The 23,585-nt window shown below is 35.8% G+C and overlaps 1 protein-coding gene across 1 annotated transcript in view; it reads right to left on the bottom strand.

The window, feature by feature from the left end:
• LOC119773038 (EGF-like repeat and discoidin I-like domain-containing protein 3) overlaps window positions 1-23,060 on the bottom strand; it is a 158,973-nt gene extending 135,913 nt beyond the window's left edge. Inside the window, exon 1 of the mRNA XM_038269832.1 lies at window positions 22,687-23,060. Within this exon, the coding sequence (XP_038125760.1) occupies window positions 22,687-22,750 (64 nt within the window). The 5' untranslated portion in view covers window positions 22,751-23,060. The remainder of the gene's footprint in view (window positions 1-22,686) is intronic.
• Between the last annotated feature and the right edge of the window lie 525 nt (window positions 23,061-23,585).

Below are 23,585 nucleotides of genomic sequence, written 5' to 3'. Positions count from 1 at the left end.
CTGTGGATGGCCATGAGGAGGACGGAAGTACACAGGAGAAGTCCGCCTAGGAGACGGAGCAGGAAAAGCCAGCGGCAGGCCGAGCCTAGCCAATAAATGCAAACACCGATAAATGGAAGAAGGACCACTGAGGATACAAGAACCCAGCCGGGCGGACAGAATTCTTATACTTTATAATTCAATTTCAATGAACATGAGGCAATAGTCCTGAAGAATTTGTGTATTTAACATTCTTATCTGTGATCGGCAGATACTGATTTTGGTGCTTGGGTGCCAAAATGCTGGTTGGTACATCTCTGATGTAGGACTTCAACTAATGATTATTTTGCTAAATGATTATTTTTTCTATTAATCAATTAATATTCGGATGTCAAAAATGATGATTTTTTTAGAGAATTAAACCAGGTGAAACTAAAACTTTTCATACTGACAGTAATAATCATTCAATAATTGCTAAATCACAATTACTGTGATTGTTTCTGCTGTACTCTAATCTAAACAAATCTTGTCTTCACTTGACAAGCAAGGTTAGGGTTTCGGCCTCTGTACTGTCGGGGGGGACATATCGCTGTCTGTCAGGAGTCTGACCATTGGATGTCGCTGAAAATCCCATAATTTTTACAACATATCACTCATTGGAATAACCTTACTTTCCCAGCGTGAACAAACAATAACAGCATTCAATGTAATAGCTTTGATTATTTATTTTTTTTAATCAAGGTATAACATTAAGAAGAAAGACAGAAGAGGACTAAAAATGTTGATAATGGCATATAAAATACTTTATTTAACACCTTCTTTTAATTACTTTAATTTCTCAAATTGAATCTATTAAGCTGCAGAAATTCTGCTCATCTCATGCCACCCTATCTGTTGCACTCTTCATCTCTATCTGTGTCTCCTCTCTCAAACTCTCTACACTGAAATGATGCAACAACACTGCAAACTACATCTAATTAAATTTTAATCCATTTAGCCTGATCCATTTAGATTATAACCTGAAAATTAAGTTTATTCATTCATGCCTTTAGAAATTAACCTTTATGTTTTTCCTTTATCAGCAATAAGAAAAAGATTTGAAAGGATACTACGTGTTATATTTGTTATGTTTAGCTATTTTAGGCTGTGAATCTTACATGACCTTAAAAGAAGAGATCTATTACAATTTGTTCTGAAAATGAATAAAATGTTTTAATCAATGTGTTGTCTTGTAGAAAAAAAGCCCAGTCCCAGAGTAAATGAATTAAACATTTACCCTATGTAATTGAATCTACACTGCTGCCAAAATAGACAACAACTTAAATGCCATTTTCTTTTCTAATAGAAACACATCTGATTTACTTCTTAAGAGTTTTTTGTTTTTTTTAACTCAAGGTTTATTTAACCATTACAAATGGTAAAATCAATGTTTTAATGAAAAAAGGAAATAAACTGACAAATAAAATTATAAAAAATGTATTCATTCTATTATTATAATTCACTATTTTGATCAGTATGTTTATTTAATGAGGTCATAAAATACAAGTATACAGTAAGCTATAATCAACTAACTCTTTATGTGCAGACCATGGCCCTTCAATAAAGCTGATGGAAAGGTATTACAACAAAAGCTAGTAACAGATGTTTTCATTAATTTGTCTGATGAAAAGCACAAACTTCCATTATTGAGTATTGCGTACAATTACCAACCTATAGAAACAGACAAAATATGAGTCTGAAATAAATAAAGGTAAAACAGTTAACAGAAATTATTTTTGTTTACTTGCTCTCCATTTCTTGTCTTACCCTCTGAGAAACACATCTGATCAAGTAATGCTCAGTATTTTGCAAAAAATGTTTCACTGTATGATCATGCATGAACTTCTAATTTTTTAGGTCTAACTTCTGGTTAGACCTAAACTGCTTTTCGTTGCCTATAACCTGTATATGTGTAATGACAATAAAGTTTAATCTAATCTAATCTAATCTAATAAATTTGAGCTAGAGCTGAGTGTTGTGAACTTAATATAATAGATTTCTTTGACTGAACTTTCAGTTACCTGGCATATATTCAAAATCACTTTTAAAATATTTCTTCTTCAAATCCTAGCACTTACTTCTCTTACTGAAATACTATATTGATAGTTATGTCATTTCTAACCACTCTTGTGGGCCTGAGCTGTAATAAATGTATTTTATGCAACCTCAAATATATATAGTGTGACTAATGTAGTCAATGCAGGGCCATACTAACGCAATAGTATTTACAAACCCATTCAGACAATGTTAAATTCAATCACTGCAAAGTATCACAGTTTTAAACGCTGTTGTAACCTTTTGACATACTGTTTGATGAGTAACTTGAATTATGACTATATTAAATTAAAACAAAAACAGATTGCAAAGTAGACAACTAACTAAACAAACATTAATTAAAAAGAATAAAAAAAACTAATTTTAGTTTATGACTCATACAGTTCTTACTTACTGACTCAAAATGTGTGATTTTCATCAGAAGAGAGGCCTATATAATTAAACAATCCGTTCTCTATTGTAAATCACATCCCGGCATGGAAACATAACAACAGCGCCCTTTGATAGACTGTGATAATTAATAACATTCCTCTGAAATCTATTTCAGGTTCTTACTAATTAGGAGCCAGCAAAGCTAATATGGCTTCATAAATATTTCACCGGATTCCTAATATATGCTCCTGTTGCTTGACACTATGGCAATATGGAAATTATGCTTCAAATTATTCAAGTATTTAATGGGGTATTTTTGATTAAATGTGAAAAGTATAAAAATTGACTCAAGCCAAAACATGCATGTTAGTGGTAAGCTTAGTTTCTGGGAAAACAACACTTCAGGCTTTGCTTACAGACATAATTACCAGATGCATCCAGTATTTCTTCTGAGTGGGAGCAACTGTGTGATTGACATTTCCTTCCTTCCAGCCATCCTTTGGATGCCTGACATTGCAGCTTATGGCTGAATGAATGCTTGTGAAATACCTCCGTCTCTGCTCTGCCCCCCATCCCTTCATCTCCCTTCACACTTATTACAGATGCCCTAGTTTGTTCGTGAGCCAGGAGATCTTGCTATCCTCATTACAAACTTGGACACCTCCCATCTTTTGTACCCCTTTTTCCAGACAAGATCTCACACATTTGCGCTTTTATCCCAGGAGCAGCATAAAAAGGTTCATGAAACATGTATGATGAAGTAGTGCTCACATCTCATTTCAAACCTTCACACTGAGGGAGACAGTGCCAGTGATAAAAAGTGCCACATTTGATTGCAGGCGAGGAAAGTCAAAAAAGCAAATGGAAAAGACCTTTCATTTTAAAATGTGTGTCAATTCTACGAAATAATGCATATTTAACAGCTCATTGAGGCATTTCTTTGACCCTGTTCCTTAAATGTTTTCCTCATTAGCACTCTTGTTGCAGTGATGTTTCCCACGTAGCGTTTAGGATGAGAGCTAATTCTGCCATGCAATAAAATTGTGAGAGAGCATTGCCCTGATTTATAATTCACAAAGAATGCAGCAACATTTTGAGGTGAAATATTAAGCTTATTTGAAATGTTCTGAGACTGCTTGGATATCTATCAAGCGATCATGGGGTTGAGTAGTTGCTGTTTAGGTATGATTAACAGCCAGATTATTTATAAAATAAGGATTTGATACCTTAGGAAGTTATATGGTCCTGTCATAATAACACAGGGATACATTTTATTATCCTCAAAACAAAGAAAAAAATCAACACAATGAAACAATTGTAATGCTATTATTCCATCTTGATTTAATTTTAGTTATAGTCTCTTGCAAATGAAGTTCACAAATTACCAGTGTAAAAAATATTCTAGCCATCTGAAATGTCTATTACCTTTCCCACTGGCCGACAAAACCGGTTTACTTTCGGGAACCATCAGCTTTTTATGGCAGTGGGAAAAGCTCACTGACCCGTGTCAACCAAGGTGAAACAAGCAACCCATGTTAAATCGCCTAGGCTCTGTTCGGCATGAACAATGTTAGCTTTAAAAAAAAACATACAGTAAAAACATTTTTGGATAGGTTATGTTTTAAACCTACTTCAGTTTTTTCAAAACAGGATAAATTTATGTGAATTTTCTCTAGAAAGTTGAAAAAAGTGCCATTATAGTGTATTGTGTCCGATGGGCCGATAAACTCGACTAGGGCTGCAACAACGAATCGATAAAATCGATAAAAATCGACTTTTAAAAGCGTTGGCAACGAATTTCATCATCGATTAGTTGTGTCGCGCGATTATTGCGTCATCCGCCGCGCCGTCATCACTGCCTCTTGACTGAAAGAGGAAGAAAAAAAAATATGGCAGAGCGAGTCAGCGCTGCAGGTGCAGTGTTGCCAACTCAGCGACTTTTCAGACCCCTCCAGTGACTATTTTTCAAAACAGCGACTAGCGACAAATCTGGCGACTTTTTTCTGTGTCACTGGCGGCTTTTGGAGACTCTTACGTGAAAGCATGTATCGTTCCTACTCTGCCGTGGGGCGCCTCCCCCACCCCAACCGCGTTTTCCCGCAGGAGTCCCTCTCAGTCAGAGCCTCAGCGTCCAGACTGCAAATGAAGCGCGCATGCACCGGGATTAAAGGCGCAAATTGATCACAATAATTAAAATAGCCTGCTCTTTGTAAAGCGAAAAAAGTGATAACATGCAACTTTTTTCAAAAGAAATTAACATGGCACGGAACCACCATGTTTGTTTGGTTTTAAAGTGGGGAAACGTAACGTTAGTTTCTCAGGTAGCTCATCTGATGCTTTCCTTACATTGTTAGTAGGTTACAGACAGTGATAAGGTTGGCTACTTATTTTACTTTTAATTTCATTTGAATTAGCTTAAGCAGCGTTTATATTTTCTTTATAAATAAATTAACTTGCAAATTATGAGGGCAAGGCTTTTAAAGTTTAAATCTTCTGGCAAAGATAAAGTAAAGAGGATCCTGCAATTTATGGAAGTAAAGCAGAATAAAATCCAGCAAGATCAGTAATATGTCAATTAATTATCTGCCACATTCCCATGTAAATATCTGTCTTTGGAGGATGTGTTTTTTAGCACCCGTAGTTCTCTCATTTTTATTCCAAATACAATTTATAATTTGAATCACAGGGCTATTTTTATCTCTATGGTTCAGTATTTTCTCAAGTAGCAACTTTAACTGCTATACTTTCCTGTCTTAAAAGGCAGAACTCTTCTAGTCTAAAAAAACTCATTTGTTGAAAAGGGGGGACCTATTTTTTGAACCCCTTAGGGGCTTTTAAAAACAAAAATGTCTTTTTTTGTGCTTTATGAAACAAAGTAGCCTATATTTTGTGGATGTACAGCTACATTTCTCATGTAAGTTTGCGTAGTTTTAACACAAACATTTATTTTTCATATTGCACCAGTACAGTTAATGAGCAACCTGTACTTGTGTGCTTGTTTGTTCTGTCTAAAATGTTTATTTTGGAATAAAGAGGTAAATATAAAAAATATTTTTTGTCCGATTCATCGATTAATCGAAAAAATAATCGTCCGATTCATCGATTTTTAAAATAATCGTTAGTTGCAGCCCTAAACTCGACTATCCATATTGAGATGATTGGATTCGTCATTGAATGGTTCATTTTACTCAAAGAGCAGTCTTTGTTCCTTAAAATGAGTTAACTAGGCTAACAGTTGTTGTCAGGTAACAAGACAGACAGGATACTTACCCGATTAGATGCATGTTTGGTTCTCTGATATAGGATTTAATCTAGATGGGAAAATGTTGCCTTGTCTTTTAAAGTAAGTCCACAACTTCTCATTCTGCTGGTTTGAAAATGGTCTGCTATCAGATTCCAAATCCAAGGGGAGACATTTTACTTTTGGAACAATTTAGTGTCGCCAGCGGCCTTCAGGGGTGCCAAAACTGGAAGTTAGAGATCAAGCGCCCCTGGTTGCTAAAAGTAACCCGGTATTACTTTAAAGCAGTGCTAAGTAATATTTATGTAGCGCTTCTCTGACATAACCTTTTGAAAATAGCACCTTTGAAAGCAGTAAGAGCTCTCTGTCAGCTGGACAGCACATCACATCTAGAGCGCTTACTTTACAGCTGGAAGCAACACATCACAACCAAATGTCTGAAGAAGTGCAGTATTTTACATAATCTAATGTAAACTAGACTTTTTACAGGAATAAAATCATTTTATATAGTCTGTCTGAAAAGCAGACTTTAAAAGGTTGTTCAACCTCACCAAGTTTTATAGTTTAACACTAAGAACTGATTGCTCTTGTCACAACAGTAACACTAAAAGACATTAGCAGATATGAGACTGAAACACACAATAACAACAGTGCCAGGTCTGCATCAGCTATCATCTTTGGTTTTGTTTGAGGAGAAAATGCTTTGCCCGAATTCCTCCTTGTTTGAGTGCTGTCCCAATCACATTAACATTTTTTCTCTTTTGACAGAGGTTTTCTATGCCCCATTTGCTGGCTCCAACATGTCACAGACTTTCAAAGATGGAAAGTCTAATGCACCAACAAATGTATCACTATAAAGTAGAATATAAAATAAAATACCAAAGAAAAGCAGTGAAGTTGCAATATGCCACTAATGATTATTGTGATGACAATGGTAATTTGATTAATTATGCAGCTAATATTGAATTATAATTGTTGAAAGGTTTTACTTTACCTCCCATTCCAAACAATTGTTTTTATAACCCTTGTTTGGGCTAGTCCAAAAATGAGAAAGCATGACAACTAATCAAACAAAACTAACAAACTACCACCCAGAATGTCAGTATTGGGCAGGCTCGAACTGGTAATCTGTGATACCAGGCATTTGCCCGGTAGGCCGGTCCTAATTTCAGCGTGCCCCAACATTTCCTCTCCTTCTCTGGCCAAAGCACCTACCTATTACAATAAGTAACTCAAGGAGTTCAAGAAGTACTCCAATGTTAACTACCTAAATGATGCATGCAGTATATATAGCCCTTCCTTGTCATGCACATCCTTGTGACGGTTGGCATATGGTGTAATTTTCTATTCCTTCAAACTGTTTAATCCTTGCAACAAACTAAATTATAATTAAACTAAAATGCTTTCTTTAAACCAATCAATGATTTTCCACTTATATTTGGCAAATTTATGTTTGTATATTTTGCAAAAATATGTTGCTGGGTTTTGCATCTGTTTATATTATTCCGTTTCATTGCCCACATGTCACCTAGACTCGTAGTGAATGCTTACACACCGCTGAGCTTTCATGTATTCATTCTTGAAAAACTGCTTGTCTGCCTCTATATTGTATTGTTTTATGTTGGTGTTTTTACATCACTCGGGCTTACGTTGTAGACTTAGTATGTGTGTGTGGGTTTCTGGCTGGCTTCGTGCAAGTGTGGAAGTTACGCAGCAGCAGTTACTGTTGCGTTCGTGTAATAACCAAAGCCAGTGAAATGGCATTTTAGAAGTCTTGGTGATGGTTCTCGTGTGATGCTTGAAGACAGATCGGTTAATCCACAATTTGTATTCGTATTGTGTTTCACATTTGAGACGCACACGTGGTTTAGACGGAAAAATGGCAGGGCCGAAACTCTTTCCAGTCCGACCCTGGTATTGCATATCCTATAACATTTAAAGAAATGTCTATACTCTATGATACAGTAAACAGCTTTCAATGATTTGTTCAGCAGATGTGTATGGTTGAATAAGGAAATGCTAAAAAACTTTAAAAAGGTGCATAGTACATACTGCAAAAGAAAATAAAAATGCCTAGGGGTCAAATCTTGCACCTGTGCATGGCATAAAGCCTTCACTTAATTAAATAACATAAGTATTTGTTAAAAATCTCACAAAAAGTATTTAGCACGTATGTGATTAACTTAATTAGAATACACATCATTTCAATATGATCAAAATAAGCATCTGAGTTAATTCAAAGTACAATGTTTTTTTAATACCTCAAGACAGCATGCAAAAAAAGGAATGTGTGCATTTTAATTTAAAATCTAATGTAACTTGTGTAACACTCTTTTGAGAGGAATGTGATGTGACTACATCATCTATTCCGTAACACACATCGTACTGGCTAAACTTTAGCAGGCAGCTTTGGCATGCACCAACGTTTCAGGTCTGAAGCTTTTACTTGTCATATCTTTCAGTGAGAAAATAACAGGTGCTCTTGCCTGTTGTGTAGCTCCCCTTGCTCATGTAAACAGGTTCTGTATTAAACATATATTTATGAGAGAATTTTTGTTGAGTAACACTCCTGCTGAAAGGAGGGTAAAAAGCCAGTTATCTCAGAAACGCGACATCATATACATACTGATGCACATCCAATTCAGAGAAAAGGCAGGATATTTCACAATATAGCACAAATATGCAAAACATCTTCTAAAATAACAGTTTGGATCATAGTTGCTAACCAAAGAAGCCTAACTTTTCAAGCTCAAACATGACAGGCATTCACAAAGTAAAATTGCTTGTTTGTTAACTTCAAACTCACAGCAAGCCTTAAATGTTAAACAGATGCTGCACACAATGTTCCTCTGCAACATCAAAAGTATATTAAAGAACCATCAGAAAGGATTTATAAAAAACATTTCCTCATATTTTCTCCCTCATATATCAAAAACCCACTGGCCTAAGCTCTGCATTGTATGTACTGAAAAGGGCAAGCCTGACAAATTGAATTTTCTTGATCCTGCTTACCCACTCGGTCACTGAGCTTCATGCATCGAGCATGACTTTTCCAGAGAGCCAGAGTAAAAGGAAAGAATGCTATGTATGCACTGGGTTTTAGCGCGATGATTTGTTGTCAAAAGGTGACTATCATACCTTCCAAATATCACACAGCAGCTTTTTTCTCTCTAATTCCTTGTCTTCTTTTCATTTGCTCAAGGAGCATGATTTAGTCTTCCCACACATTCTTCAAATGTTTGACAGATTTACTGATAATAAATGATGATAAATTGGTAAGACAAAAATAAACAAACCCATGTCCCAAAAAAAATCTAACTTAAGGCAGAAGTTTGCCTTTTTTATTTATAAGATCAAACCAGATTAATTGGATCAACTTGATCTTAACCATAGATCAGTATGTTATGCCTAGGATACCTACTTTGTATGGATACAAATGAAGGAGACAAGACTCTGAAAAGCGCTGGATATTGATTCAAATTTTAAGAAATTATTCAATTGTGATTCTCAAGATTTAGAATCAATTTTTTACCCATGTGGTCGAGTCTAAATGCTAGTATTAAAAACTTTAGTTTAATAACGTTATATATTAAAATTTAACAGAAAATGACCTAATGGTAGTAAGTTATGGTTAAGTAAAGTAGAAAATGCATTTTTTGAATTGATCTCTGGTTAAATAAATCGATCTTTCGAACTACTATGAGAATCCATTCAGAACTTGAAAACTCACCACAAGTGCAAAAGGCAGGGTACATAATTTAGTGACACCAATTAACCTAGCAGTCATGTTTTGGATTGTGGAAGCCAGAGTAACTGGTGAGAACCCGTGCATGCACAGGGAGAACAGTGTTTCAAACCAGTGTTGTTTTCATCAACAATGACAATGACGGAAATATTTCGTTGAAGCTCCTTTTTTTATGAAGATAATGAGAACTAACGAGATCAACATAAACCTTTGATGATGAAAACATGACGAGGTATGGTTGTGAGTTTTCGTTGACAGGACGAGAGTTGATAAAAATGTTAGCGGGTCTATCAGACCATTAAAATGCATCATTGTATTGTAATCTGTTAGACAAGTTAAGCAGGATCATCTGTGCTGCTGTGTCTTGTTTGATCAGGCTGCTCACCTGGCATGAACCAGTGCAAATTCTGCATGACAAAAGATGGATCATTGCAGCAGCGGTAGGGTTGAAAGTAATCCAGAATGGTCTGGTACTGCAAACTGAACTCTGACAAACTCCTCCTCCAGCTGAGCTAGTGCAGACATGCATCTTTGCGTGCGCTTAGATTCGAAACCAAGGGTATACAAATAAAGCCAAAATTGCCAAAGAAGAAAGAATGTTTTTGTCTCTTTGCATTAATCCCCGGATGTTGTTCCTACCTCTCCCTCTTTACCGAGTATATATCAGAGCAGACTTGTCCGTTCTTAAGAGTAACAGCTGTCCTAGCATGCACTGCAGCAGCAGAGCAGCTTCCGGGTTAGTGCTCACAGAGCTAGTAAAACGTTAAAAGAGATCTTTTCTGTTGCCGCTGTTCTATAAAAGTATGTTTTTAAATCATCTGAGGTGAGAACATTATGCTTTTAACCTTTACTGTATGGCCCACTTACTGATTTAGAGCGTAATTAAAAAAATAGTTCCCGATGTTGACAGGACCGCGGCAAGCGGTCCTCCGAGGGTAACCACAGCCAGAGCTAATTTTAGCCCCTCCCCAGCAGCTCCCTCTCTGCATAGCCATGTGTGAAGTACCACTGGCTCTGATGGCAATTTTCTTGTTTTCTTTGGCAAACTGTTCATTTATTTGTGTTTATCTAACTGTTAATTATTATTCCCCTACTAAATGAAAAAAGTAAGAATACATTATTATCTAGATACTATTAACAACAGCAGGTGAAATGCAGCTCCACATGTGCCGAGCGTATGGTGACGTCACAAGTATGCTTCTGTTCCAATTTATCCATATTTATTCTGCGTGCTTTTGCTCTGCCCAAGTCCATAATTTCCTGCATTCTCCTCAAGAACATACTTGTCGAGGACATGAGTCCATACTTGCATTTTTCTGAATTGAGAAACGGACTAAATCTAAATCTAAGATGGCTGTCAAAAACCACACTGTTACAAACTGTGAAGTTCTTAATTCAGTTTTAGGTAAAGCATATCAACTACAGTACCCTCACTTAGCCAAATACCAGCAATTAATGGAATAATCTTGCAAAAAAGAAAAATTATCTTTAAACATGATCCTTGAATAAAATCATTATGTTTTCACTTCTAGGGTGTTCCCTCCCTTCTGAAAGGAATTCTTCATTCCATTCCTGTGAGCTTTATTAATTAGTGGTCTGATTTATGCAGGTGGTTGCAACAGTGTACACTACAAGACATAAGTGAAATAAAGCAAAATATATCTGACTTTGTTGCTCTCTTTTCTTCCTCTTGCTCCCTTGCTTCCAAAAAAAAAAATTATTTACAGATTTGAACCTACTTATTGGAAACAGACCAAAAATTACTCGTTATGTGTCAATCTACCAAAAACTGTCCAGGTACCAAAGTTACCTTATCACTGAGGTGAAGCAAATGAAGACAAAAAAGAAAGTGCACAAAGAAGAAAAACACCATTCTCGGGTTCGTACCAGTGTTCTTCAAACACCAAAAAATGCTGCAATTTGTTGCAACTATTGCTCTTACCTCCAAATGCCAAAAGCATGTATTTATTCAGCTGAGAGGAATTTTCTGTTTTCTAATGGGCCCTACTTTGATGTTTTACGGTGAGTGTTTTCTGTGCATTGAACTCCACATTAGAGGGGATTTTCATTCTGATCCACAGCCTTTTACCTCTCTCCTTTTATTTATTTATTTATTTTTTGTAGGGCACCGTGCATCCCAGGGGTAATTTAAAACATCTGGGCTGAGGATATTTCACCTCTTAGTGGGTATGCCATTAGCTAAATACTCCTCCTTAAAACACATTAGAGATTTATTTAAATTTAAGATAAAGCACAAGCTTCCAGTCAGCCTTTCATTTTAACAGTGATTATTTGCAGTGATTATTTAAAAGACATATCAGGAAAAGCCATCTGACGGGTATGATAAACAAGAAAATAATTTTTTGTGAGGTTTTAAAAAGAGAAGTTTAGATTTTCATCCGTAATGTGCAAAAACTGTCTGAATTTCTCTTCCAATGACATTTCTAGGTTACATCTGGAAACTTTTTAAACACAAACCCACGCATCAGTCCGCACACAGAAACTCACAAAAACACAGCCTGTACTTAAAACTATTAGCTCAAAGATAAGTTGAAACAGCAAAACTACCTCGCACAAGTGTTTACATCCTTTTTATCCATTCTACAATTTTATATGATAACCAGAAGCCTCAATGCTCTTAATCAGAATTTTGTACAATAGAACAGGACATAGTAATGCATAATTGCAGAGAAGGATGGAAATAATATAGAGGTTTTTTTTAAGTGTTTCTCCAATTTAACTACAATCACTCTGTAGAATGTATAAAATTTTTGGGATGATGTTTAAAGTATGCGCATAGATTCTTTGGTGGTTTTAAAACACCAAGCTTAAATAAGCTGCCATACTCAGGTGAGACCTTGAATGTCTAGTAGAGATTCCTGACGTCTGACAGACCAGCCATTTTGTCGAGTCTTGTCTCGCCTTTTTATTTTTAGGAAAAAAGTTGCATCATTTTCAACATTGTTGAAGAAAAATACTGGTGCTGAACAAGGCCAGGGACCCTCTTGAGTATGCCAAAGAAACCAGCAGAAAGTACCCACAGAACAGCTTTCTCAGGTACCTCTTCGTTTATTCCACCTCTGCCTATTGTTGCCTCGCCATCACTCTCATCAATGACTTTGGTCACATACAGCTAATGAAGACCATTGGCTGACATTGTTAGTGTAGTTCTTCCACATGTGGCACCTTTAAATGGAGAGAAAGATATTTTTTGTCATGCACTTTCTCTGCAGCTTGTGTTTTATCTGCATATCAGAACAGGAACAGATAACATTACTTCCATTCCACAATACACTGCCCACAGGTATTACACTATGTTCTGCGACCAGTCCGGGGGAGATAATGTATTCTGTGATACTGTACCATTGGGATAGCCCTATGTCACTGAAGAAAAGAATCAATGGTCAAAAACTAGCTTGTATCAAGTGTAAATGGAAAGAAAAAAAAGGTTGTCTTTTGTTGCTGAAATTGTTATGCAAGCAGGGATGGAACCGAAGCAAAAGGGGTTGGTACTTAGCAATTTTAGTGGGTTAGCCCAGTGTCAATTTGAATTTCTGATCACCTGGCAATATAGTCATAATAACTAATTAAATAAGCGTTCTCTTTTTAAATTGTCTGGACTATTGACCCAAATGGTATGTTGTCCCAGTGCGGAAAAAATGCCTGATATGCCAGATGACCAGTACATCCCTGCCCTTCAGCCTCCAGAGGCGAGTCGGCAGTGACTTTGCTCCCATGCTTCTATTTAATTACTGCAGACATAACTCTGAATTATTTTAGGTTAACCTTTAGAAACCTAAAAGACAAAAATCCCTACACATGTCAGAGCTTTTTAAAACCAAAACTAACGCTAAAAATGAGAATGTATGGGATGAGAAGGATGCCAGCCCACACTGAAACATTAAAAGACTTACTATTCTTACACAGTATAGAATCGAAATGGAAATGTCATCACAGTTGTACAAAACAAAATTTCATTTTATGACAATAAAGTTTTGTCTAAGTTAAGACTAACACAATAACACATGACCCAGTTTGGTCAGCTTTTAATTTAAACGTGGGACATTTAAGAGCTTTATATCTAATCATTTAAGTGTTGGACAAAACCTCAGAAAAGGTTGCTTTGCAGTTCTAACCACACTTTCCTAAAGTGGTAATCGACAAATAAATCTCCTACAGGCTGTATCTAACCACAACTATACAGAATTAAAAGATGCCACGGTTGGATGCTTTATTCCAAAATCAGTTACTTTGCCTCTAATCTGTTGTGGAAAGGTAGGCTCTTACAACTTTGGCAAACACTGATGAGCCCGATGGGGCTGCTGCAACCATTACACCACTCAAACTAATCAGTTAGATCTAAGGCATGGAGCAGCCATAGAATAACGATTAAATGAAAGCAATTAGCAGAAGGAAAAAATCAAGGTAAAGAAAAAGTTATGTGTACATTTTTCCAATGTTTAGAGGAAGTTTTGAATGCTTTGCACTACAAGCAGATGATCTAAAGGAAACTAAGAAATGTGGTTGATGTGATTAATCTGTTTGTTTTTCACTGGTGGTACAGTTATCAACTTTAAAAACTAACATAGTTTAAATAAATCCTAAGTAAATCGACAGCATTGTTTCTTTATTTATACTTCCATGTTTAAGAAAATCAGAGGCGTCTTGAAAACTACTCAATAATGCGTACCTTTTTTGTTTCTATTTTCTGTTAAGGATGTTGGGGGGTTATTTACGCAGCCAGTTTAAGACTTTTCACACATTATTACGGGTCTCAATAAATAAGCCTAGAATTGTATATACTGTAATTATGAAAAAAATTATAGTATCATAAAAATAATTCTAAAAGTATTGAATTTTGATGATGGAAGCAAATCTATAGAGGAAAAAAAAAGCCAAAGTACTAGATTTTTTTGGGGAAAACTTCCCAATTGCATGTGGCAATTATGAAGGCTACAGAATCCAAACCACTTCTCTAACACTGAGGTGCTGTGGGATTTTTTTGTCAGCTCGGTCCCTCAACAGTTTAGTAGAAGAGCTCCCTCACTATCTCATCTCTGCTTCCCATGCCTCCTGTCAGAGCCACACATTCTACCTGTGTTTCCAATCGGTCTCCATCCCCTCTGGCAGCTCAAACAATGTCTTTTAGTATAATTTATGTGTTTTAGACATAATGGATAAACCCATAGAAACACTGGCTGTTTTGGAATCGGTTGCAGACTCTTTATTAGCATAGGAAAGTATGAGATTGTAGCAAGTACAAAATACAAGTTTCATTGTAGCAAGGTATTTATACAACTCCAAAAAAATATTTTTGTTTTTGTTAAACAGCAAGAATTATTCCAACTGATGTGAACATGTTGCTTATTATAGGAAGGATGTTTTCTCATATATTTACATTAAAATAATGTTTTGATATAAATTCATGAAAAAATATTAAAATCTCCCTTGATTTCAAGTACTTTTTTATCATAAAAATAAACAATCAACAAAAAAAAAAAGAAAAAGGTGTGTTAAAATGTATGCCCTTAAGCCAAATATATAGAATAAACACCAAATATTTATAGAAGGATTTTTATCTCATTATTGGGTCATGGCCTTTTCTTACTGTCTAACTAACAACTTCATAGCTTTAAAAATAAAAAAGGGAAGTGAGACATATTTTTAAAAGCACATCAAAACTATAGATGGATAGTTTTCGTCAGCAAATATTCACTAAATGAGTTTATATTATTGACAGAATTCAAGCCCTATATTGTAATTATAATCAAATCCGTGTTGCCTATTTTGATTTTATTAGTATGACTTTGATAGATGTAGTTCAGGACATTCTGATTTAAATTTTCATAATTTGTCTTGTAGACCAATGCTAAATAACACATATTGTGAATTTTCAGTATTTAGATACATTGAATTTAACAAAAAAAACTTACCTTGAGGATAGAATAGAATGGCAAGGTGGCTTACTCGAATTTTAGATTAAATCTGATGTTCAAAACTTTAATATATTTTATTTCTCAGCTCTTAAACTTAAGGATGTGCCACAACCTTGACTGACAAGGAAAGTGAAGACTTGCAGTCCATTTGCTGTGAGCTTTGTAAAAATGTTCATTATTTAAAATAATCATAATTAACTAGTTGAAAAACCTTTAATTTGGTGTATGAAAAGGAAGTTACTGTTTGGATACAGATGTTTTTATAATGTAAAAGATCATTGCCTGTCAAACTGAAACCTTGTACTACCGATTGCTGTTACATCTAATTGTGGTATTTTTATTTATTATTACTTTTGCAGACAGCAATGGCAAATCTGAAGATTTCCATAGTGGATATATTATGATAGGGTTATGTAAAACTTTTTTTTTCTTTGCTCAACACACACTGTGAGCCTTCTCATGGTTGAGTCATTTATCATGACCCAGTGGGATTACTTAAAACCAGTGTGCGGTCTTATGAAAGCTTGAGCTAGGACATGATAGGCTGCTCCATGTTCTTAGTGGAACAACTAATGTACACTCAACATGAACTGACACTACAAAAAAGAGCACTCATATGATCTTTTTTTCATTTTCAGGGTTTTTTTTTTTTTTGGCAGAGCCATGGTTTGAATTCTGACACCGGGTTTAACATTATGCAGGGGTGGGAGAGTAAAAAAATCACAGCATAAACCCACCATTATAAGGCTGCCTGCTGCTTTCAGTAAACGATACTTTTAACATGTCTGAGCGGATTCACAATCAATGTTTCCAGACTTGTGTGAATATGAGCAGATAATGATTTGAAAGGAAACACAAGGAGAACCGTGCATGAAAAGTAGTTATTTTTACTGCTGATAAGACTTTTCCATGTGAGGAGTTTAAACGTTTCCCCTTTCTCACTCTCTGATGTACAAACTTGGAACTGATAAGCAGCATGTTACCTTGAAAGGTGAGAAATTAGCCTGAAGCCCAGCATAGCATTTAGAAAGAAACTCTGCTTATTCAGTTACAAAAAAAGAATAAGATAAAAAGCCTAAGCAAAATAGCACTTACACCTTATTTTATTTAATTCCAAAAGCTAACCTGAAGATGTTGTGACTTACAAAATATATCTCATGGAGCACAGCCACCTTTGCCTTGTACAGTAGCTTTATTAAAGCTCTTCCTCTGTGAGTGTCCTTGAATTCCCTGTAACTGTCCCCCCTGTGTCCTCCTATTAAGTTGAGCATGAAATGTAGGCAGGACAGGAAGGGTCTGACTACATCACAACATAGGCAGCACTTTATCCATTACCTTGTCACCATAAGGGACAAATGACCTCTCTGTTAGATTTAGGGGATTAAAGAACATGTGCATGGACGATGAATAGCCCAATTAAGTCCCACGAATATATCCTAAAATAATTAGAGAGGGGACAACAGCCAATGTCAGTACCGTCCAGTCTTCTGAGCATGATTTTTCTAGTGGATGGGGTCGCAACCAATGAATCACTTAAATTTTTGTGGTATCATGGCTAGTGATCTGACAGAGTCCTGACCTTTACTCATTGATTTGTTTGTCACATTTAAAACAAGAATAAAGGGCACATTGGACAGAGTTTGTGAGTCATTCACCCCCAAACACAGTAATGGGATTTTAGATAAATTGCCACCATTTCTATGCATACTCAATCATTAGCCATTTAAATGTCAACAAAGTCATATCTCACTGTTTAGCAAAATAGCAGAATGTGAATAACTATGTACAACTAGTTTAAGTTAAAGAGTATTAATCTTAACTGATCACCTTAATTCAGAGGGTTTTCAGCTGAAGGTGCAATGCCACCTCTAGGTCTAGAGTCAGTCTCTGCTTTATGCGAGAGCTCAAAGTATCTTAAGTTTCAACAATTGATGGTGAAATATAGTAGAAGATCTTTACCAGGATTGAGGGCTTGTCAGTATTAATGCAGGAAATTCCTGGTTCTGTGCAATAAAAAGAGAATATCCACCAAGCAGGCAACTAAAAATAACTTATTTATTAGGTTGTCTTGTCTCAGCTTTGGACTGTAATTGTGTTGAGTAGATCCTAAATCAGGGGAAAGCAAAATATAGAGATGATATCCTCTATATTGAAAGCAAAGATATGCCAATCTGATATTAATATCTATATTGGTCCCAATGTTGGAGAAATTAGAATAGTTAGGGATGCATGATATAATCGGCCCCCTATCGGTATCGGCCTGTATCGGCCTTAAAACTGAATATCGGACATCGGCCACCCCACCGATATTTAACCCGATATTTGAACAGCTTCTGAGTTTCTAAAGTCTAAAAAAAAAAAACTTCTTTTTTACAGACTTAAAAACTTCTAAAGACGAGGGAAAAAATATTTATACATTAAAATATCACAATATCTTCATATGCTGATATATTGCCATTTAAAAACACCATATCAATCTCTTTTACTAATGAAATATTGCTATATGTCATCGTTATGCTACGAAATCCCCCGGAAATTCACGAAATTTTGCCATATTTTCATATGTTGATATATTGACGCGGTATCGATCTATTTTACTAACAAAATCTCACAAGAATTTGCAAAATATCACGAGAGTTTGTAACAGAACGATGAAATTTCCCGAGATTTTGAAAGTAAAATAGATCGATACCGCGTTTTTAAAAATCAATTTGATATCAGCATATGAAAACATATTTGAGTATATTATTTTTCAAAGTGTCAGAAATGGATAACAAAACTGCTATTTTCAATGACTACTTATTTTTGTCCAGCTTTAACATCAGTATCGATATCGGTTATCGGCTTTTAAAATATCGGCATATCGGATATCGGCCAAAATCCCAATATCGTGCATCCCTAATAGTTAGGTATCATTAAAATTGGGCCCCATCTATAGGGAAAGATGTATTCAGTCTATTACTAAAATGAATTTTGGTTAGGATAAAAATCTTCTTTTTTTTTTTTTAGAAAGAGATCAGACTTAACACCAAACTTGCTTAGCTAATGACAGGTTTAGAGACTAAATACTTCTCTGCCTACAAACAACAGAATGTTTTGTGGTTCAGGATTAAGATTCATTGAAATTAGAGAATATCTTATCCATTTTTTTATATATATATATATATTTTCATGTGTCTATTGCAATACATATTGTTATTTTATTGTCCAGTCCTACTTTTTGGGATATACATGTGTGAATTCATATATATCATACTTGATTGTAGCAAGGAGTTTATGACAGCCTCTTTAAAAGTCAACAGTGATGAGGATAACATTTAAGCAAGCAGAGCTCTGGTATCAGAAAAGTATCAGGACCAGCAGATATCAAAATTCATGTGAGGGAAGTGGGGTGCAACAATGTGGATTGATCCATCCCTAATTGAAAGGGGCCAGATAAGGTTGGTTCGGTACCTGATCAGGATGCCTTTGGGGTTATCCCGTTTTGAAGGCTTTCAACGCAAGTTCAAATCAGAGAGGATTCTCAAGCAAACCCATAAACTTGCAGTATATTGTATCTGGCCCGGGAACATTTACAGCCACTTAAGGTGAACCAAGGGCAAAAACCGGGCCTCCCATTGAGGGACTTTAGTAAAAGGATTCAGGATAAGTTCCAATACCTTCATTAAAAATAAATGTAATACTCTTATTGTAATTTACTTATCTTTTTTTATTTCTTAACTTTGATCCCTTTCTGTTCCACATCAGCTCAACAGTTCATAAAATGCTGACTTTTTTCACCTTTTTAGGGTGTATTACATAATATCGAAATTACTCAAAAATGCAACAATTCAGTTGAATAAATGAATATATAAAATCAACGGCCAAAAAGTTAAGTTGACAATATTGTGTTCTACTTTGAGGGGATGTAATGGACTGAATCCAATTTTTCTTTTCTTTTTTTTTCAGAGGGGTGATGGGGTGGGGAAAACCCATAATACCGCTTCACAAATAATGCACTTGGGTGAACTATAGAATATCTAAATTGCAGGACAATGGATGGTCATCTTCAAAAGGCTTAGCATGTCGATGAAAGCATCCATAGCTCAAATTCAGTAACAGGCTCTTCTTGGAGCACTCAGCAAGAGAGCTATAGAATTGCAATTGATTTTTTTCTTCTTTAAGGATAACATACATGGGGAGGACATTAATGCATTAATTCAACAGAGCTTTCACACACATTTTATGACAAAATGGTGTAGATCTATTGAGTGTACTGCTATGCTTCAATTTGTGTTATCCTTAGAAAACAAAACAGTTAATTGCAATTTCATATTTGAATATCCATGGTATTGTAGTTATTAGCTGCTAACAGACACATTATTTCTATGGCAGAATTGATATAATATTTATTTGTCTGTCTGTCTGCCTGTCTGTCTATTGACAATTACATTTTTACAGTTGATTAGGACAAACAAACAGCTGTAAAATCAACCTTTTTACACAGTAAATTCACTGACTAAACAAAGCACCACCTAATAACATTAACATTAATTGCAATCAATTAAATGTGGACAATTACATTGCTAATCAAGATGGCTTACAATTTACCTAAAAGCCCTAAAGTGGGGACCGGTATTATGTAATGAATAAATAATAAATAAATGAAAGTGAGTCTTAGTACAGAGAGACAATCTTACATTTCTAAACACTAAGTGCAACCATCTGCTTTGTCCAGGCTTGACAGGCAGAATACCAAACAATGTGTGAGAGTCAGCACCGGCAACCAAACGACGTGATGTATTGTGCACAGACTTGAAATAATGCACTCTGTTATTACCTGGGGGCCATTGTTTCTGGCACATCAATTTATTTCAGTGGCACTGTGTGACATCACCAATAGTGTTTGTTTTTTGGGCTATCTCTGAAGGCGCCTGCTATCATTGAGTAATGACTGCGGATAGGTGAAACATGTCTTCGGTGCACAAAGGATTTCTACTGATAAGAATACATTATTATTTTGTGACACTAAGCTTGTACATTTGAGATACAGGGAATTTTAATCTTGTATCATCAGCATTTGTTCAATAAACATTTCTCTACAAAACTGCATTTTCTTCCCCACACCAATCCAACATTTTAAATAATTTTTTTGAGATGCCAAAATATAACCTCAATGACCAATCTGGCTTAAATTTTATTGATTCCCCCCCCTCTAGTTGTTGCTTTGAACTAATGGATGTTCCAATATAGGAAGACTTCTACATTTCAATATCAAGAAAGACAAAGTTGGTGGCAAAACACAGTAATTGTATAGAAATGTAAAAAAAAAAAAAAAAAACTTGAGATTTAAAAAGCTAATGGTTTTGATGACTGATTATTGAACTATAAGTAAGTAAATGCTCTTAAGGCTAAATAGAGGAGAACTATTAGCTGTTATCAGTGCAAATGCCAAACAACATTGGGCAGCGTTTACAAGCTCCTCATATCTGAAACCAAGTCCCTCAAAACATACTGCAGTCGTGCTACTGTATATAGAAACCTAAGGCTCCTTGGAGGAAGGAATAAATCTGTTACTGTTTGCTGCTGCTTTCCTAATATGATACCATCATGTCTTCACTTTTTATATGTTTTAACATCTTATTATAACACTTCTGCTCCTGATTTATTGCATTAATTTTACACTTTTATTTTCCTCCTATAAAAAACTAACTTACGACTAGGTGGTAGACTGCAGACTTCCTTCACAAGAAGATAGTCCAACCAAACTCCTTGTTATCGGTTTTATTTACTCCTAGTGTAATTCTGTAAGAAGTAGAATGAAAACCTATGATACAAATATTTTAGTAAATGTTTTGTATAAGAATAACAGTCATATAACAAATAGCTCAAACAGTTATTTGGAAAACAGAAAAAAACATCTTACAATTTAGACATATTTATTTCCCTGTAAAAATGTGCAATAGTAATCACTGTCCCCTTTTGTTTCTATTTTATTTATTACATTTCCAATCAAAACTATCAAACAGAGCATGTAAATTTAATAATTCAGTAGTAAGAATCAAACTACTTTTTTCCTGAAATGTTTACATTTCTATCCAACAGCAGCGTAAAGTAGCTATGTAGCATTTTGGCAATAGTGTTGGTAAATGTTGTTTCCTTTCTTTCTATTTTTTTTTATATAAACACCAAGGTTATCATACTGTGACTCTATATAAAAAAGATAATATTTCAAAAAAATGTATAGGGATTAAATAAGAACCACCGAGGAGTATTTTTAACTCTGTGAGCCTTGAAACAAGTTGTCCCAAAGCACCAAAGCTCTGTTCTTCTCCTCAGGATTCATTATGCCAGTCTACCAGGGAGTATTATGTCTTGCAAAGGTTTTCACTGAGTTGACACAGTGGCTCAGGTAGCCTAGAAAGTCTGCTCCAGGCAGATTCCTTGTTTAGAGACCGAGGTCTGTCTGACATGTGTTACTCCTAAGGCAAGTGTGCCGTTAAATGGATAAAGACAAGGAGGATGGCATGACCCACTTCCATTAGGGCAACTGCAGGCTGTTTCCTTCACAGAACATCCCACAGGTATACTGGTTTTCTCCTGACCAGTGACAAATTTAAAGCAGGAAAAAAAACTTAACATTCCCGACATCCAGAAAACTGAAAGCGTAAAAGGGGGAGAGGATGGGATTTTTAATGTATCTTAAAGTGCATAGATAAATCTATAAGCATTCAGCAATTCCTTCTTTGGAGAAGACAGCCGGGGCTCTTATACTAACACTCCAGATTAGATTAAAGTGCATAATTGACCTTTTTGTGGCGCTATGGTCAATAACATCGCAGCCTTACATAAATGCGTAATTTGTTCTTTGTTTCCTGATCAAGCTTCCCCACTAACCTTTTTTTTTTTTTTTCATTTATCCGTCTTTGACTTCTTAGAATCCAGCTTGTTTAAGAAAATGAGGTAATCTTATAGTAGAAGCTGTTAAATCTAGACGCTCAGCATATTTCACAGAGAGGAAAGCGAGACAGCTGATTACCGACTGGAGAAGGGAGCGCAGAAATACCAATGTTTAAATCAACTCTGCGCGCCTAACGCGCAAAACATCCAAGAGAAACAATCATCCACTTTGGTTGATTTAAAAGTACCCTGAATACATTACACACCAATGATCCTGATCTCCAAACAAGACAGACCCACATACGTTTTTATGCTTTTTTTTTTCTTTAGTTAAAAATATGAGCACTTTCAATGCATGTTGTAAACACCGCGATCAGCACCAATCAGTCTGTCACTTCGACTCCAATAATGTTAAACAACATAATGACTGCTTCACTCACCTTTCACACTGTGTGGGACAGCGGCGCTCAAACACAACACGATGAAAGGGAGTAGCGGTCCCATCCTTGCTCTGCGATCAGGTGTGTCTTCCAAGGTTATGGTGATGTGGTTAAAAACATACACAGATCACACCATCAAAAAAACTTCTCCTTCCACCGCTCTCACCAGGCTACAGGAGAAAACCTGGGAGAGGCTGTTGTAGGGTGTCCTTACAGGGGAAAGTATCTCCTAAGTGATAAAGTCGTCTCTGGGATTGAGCAGAGCAGGAACGAGTGAGCTGCGTTATAAGTTACCAGCTGCCTGCCTGCCGCCCCGATCCTACCGCAGTGGTGAGATACAGTGGAGAGGGCGACGTGTGCGCTCTGAGCTCTCGGACATCCCATGTAAAGCTCTCCAAAGTAGTGGGAGTCACTGCTTCCTGTGAGCAGCTACAAAATAAAATGTTATGGCTGTCTAAAACATAAGTGCTCTAGATTCTAGAATAAAAATGAAAGAATATCTTCAAATGATTTAATCTGTACACTTTGCTGCTTCCAGCTCCAAGGCGACCTCTTTTTTTTCAAATAGATTATAAAAAAAAAAAAAAGAAAAAAAAAAACTACATACAAACGATACCATCTATAGGTAGGTACATGGGCGTAGGTTTGCATAGGGACCACAGGGACAAGTCCCTACCAAAATTTTGGACCAACCTACTTATCCCTACCATCAATTAGATGTGAATAACATGTTTATAATTTACAATGCAGCTTTGTTGCAGCAGTAGAAGGGATGGAGAATATTGACAAACCAAAACTTTTTTATTTAGATATTTTTTTACAATTTTGGTATAATTCTTGCTCCAACTGTCAGGATTTGGTTATGGTCAGGGGCAGGGAGGCAGAGGTGAATTTCTTGT

Source organism: Cyprinodon tularosa, unplaced genomic scaffold, assembly GCF_016077235.1.
Source record: "Cyprinodon tularosa strain WSP-4 unplaced genomic scaffold, ASM1607723v1 ctg74, whole genome shotgun sequence".
Classification (NCBI taxonomy): Eukaryota; Metazoa; Chordata; class Actinopteri; order Cyprinodontiformes; family Cyprinodontidae; genus Cyprinodon; species Cyprinodon tularosa.
Note: the sequence above shows the minus strand (reverse complement) of the source record. Positions and strands in the feature narration are given on the sequence as shown.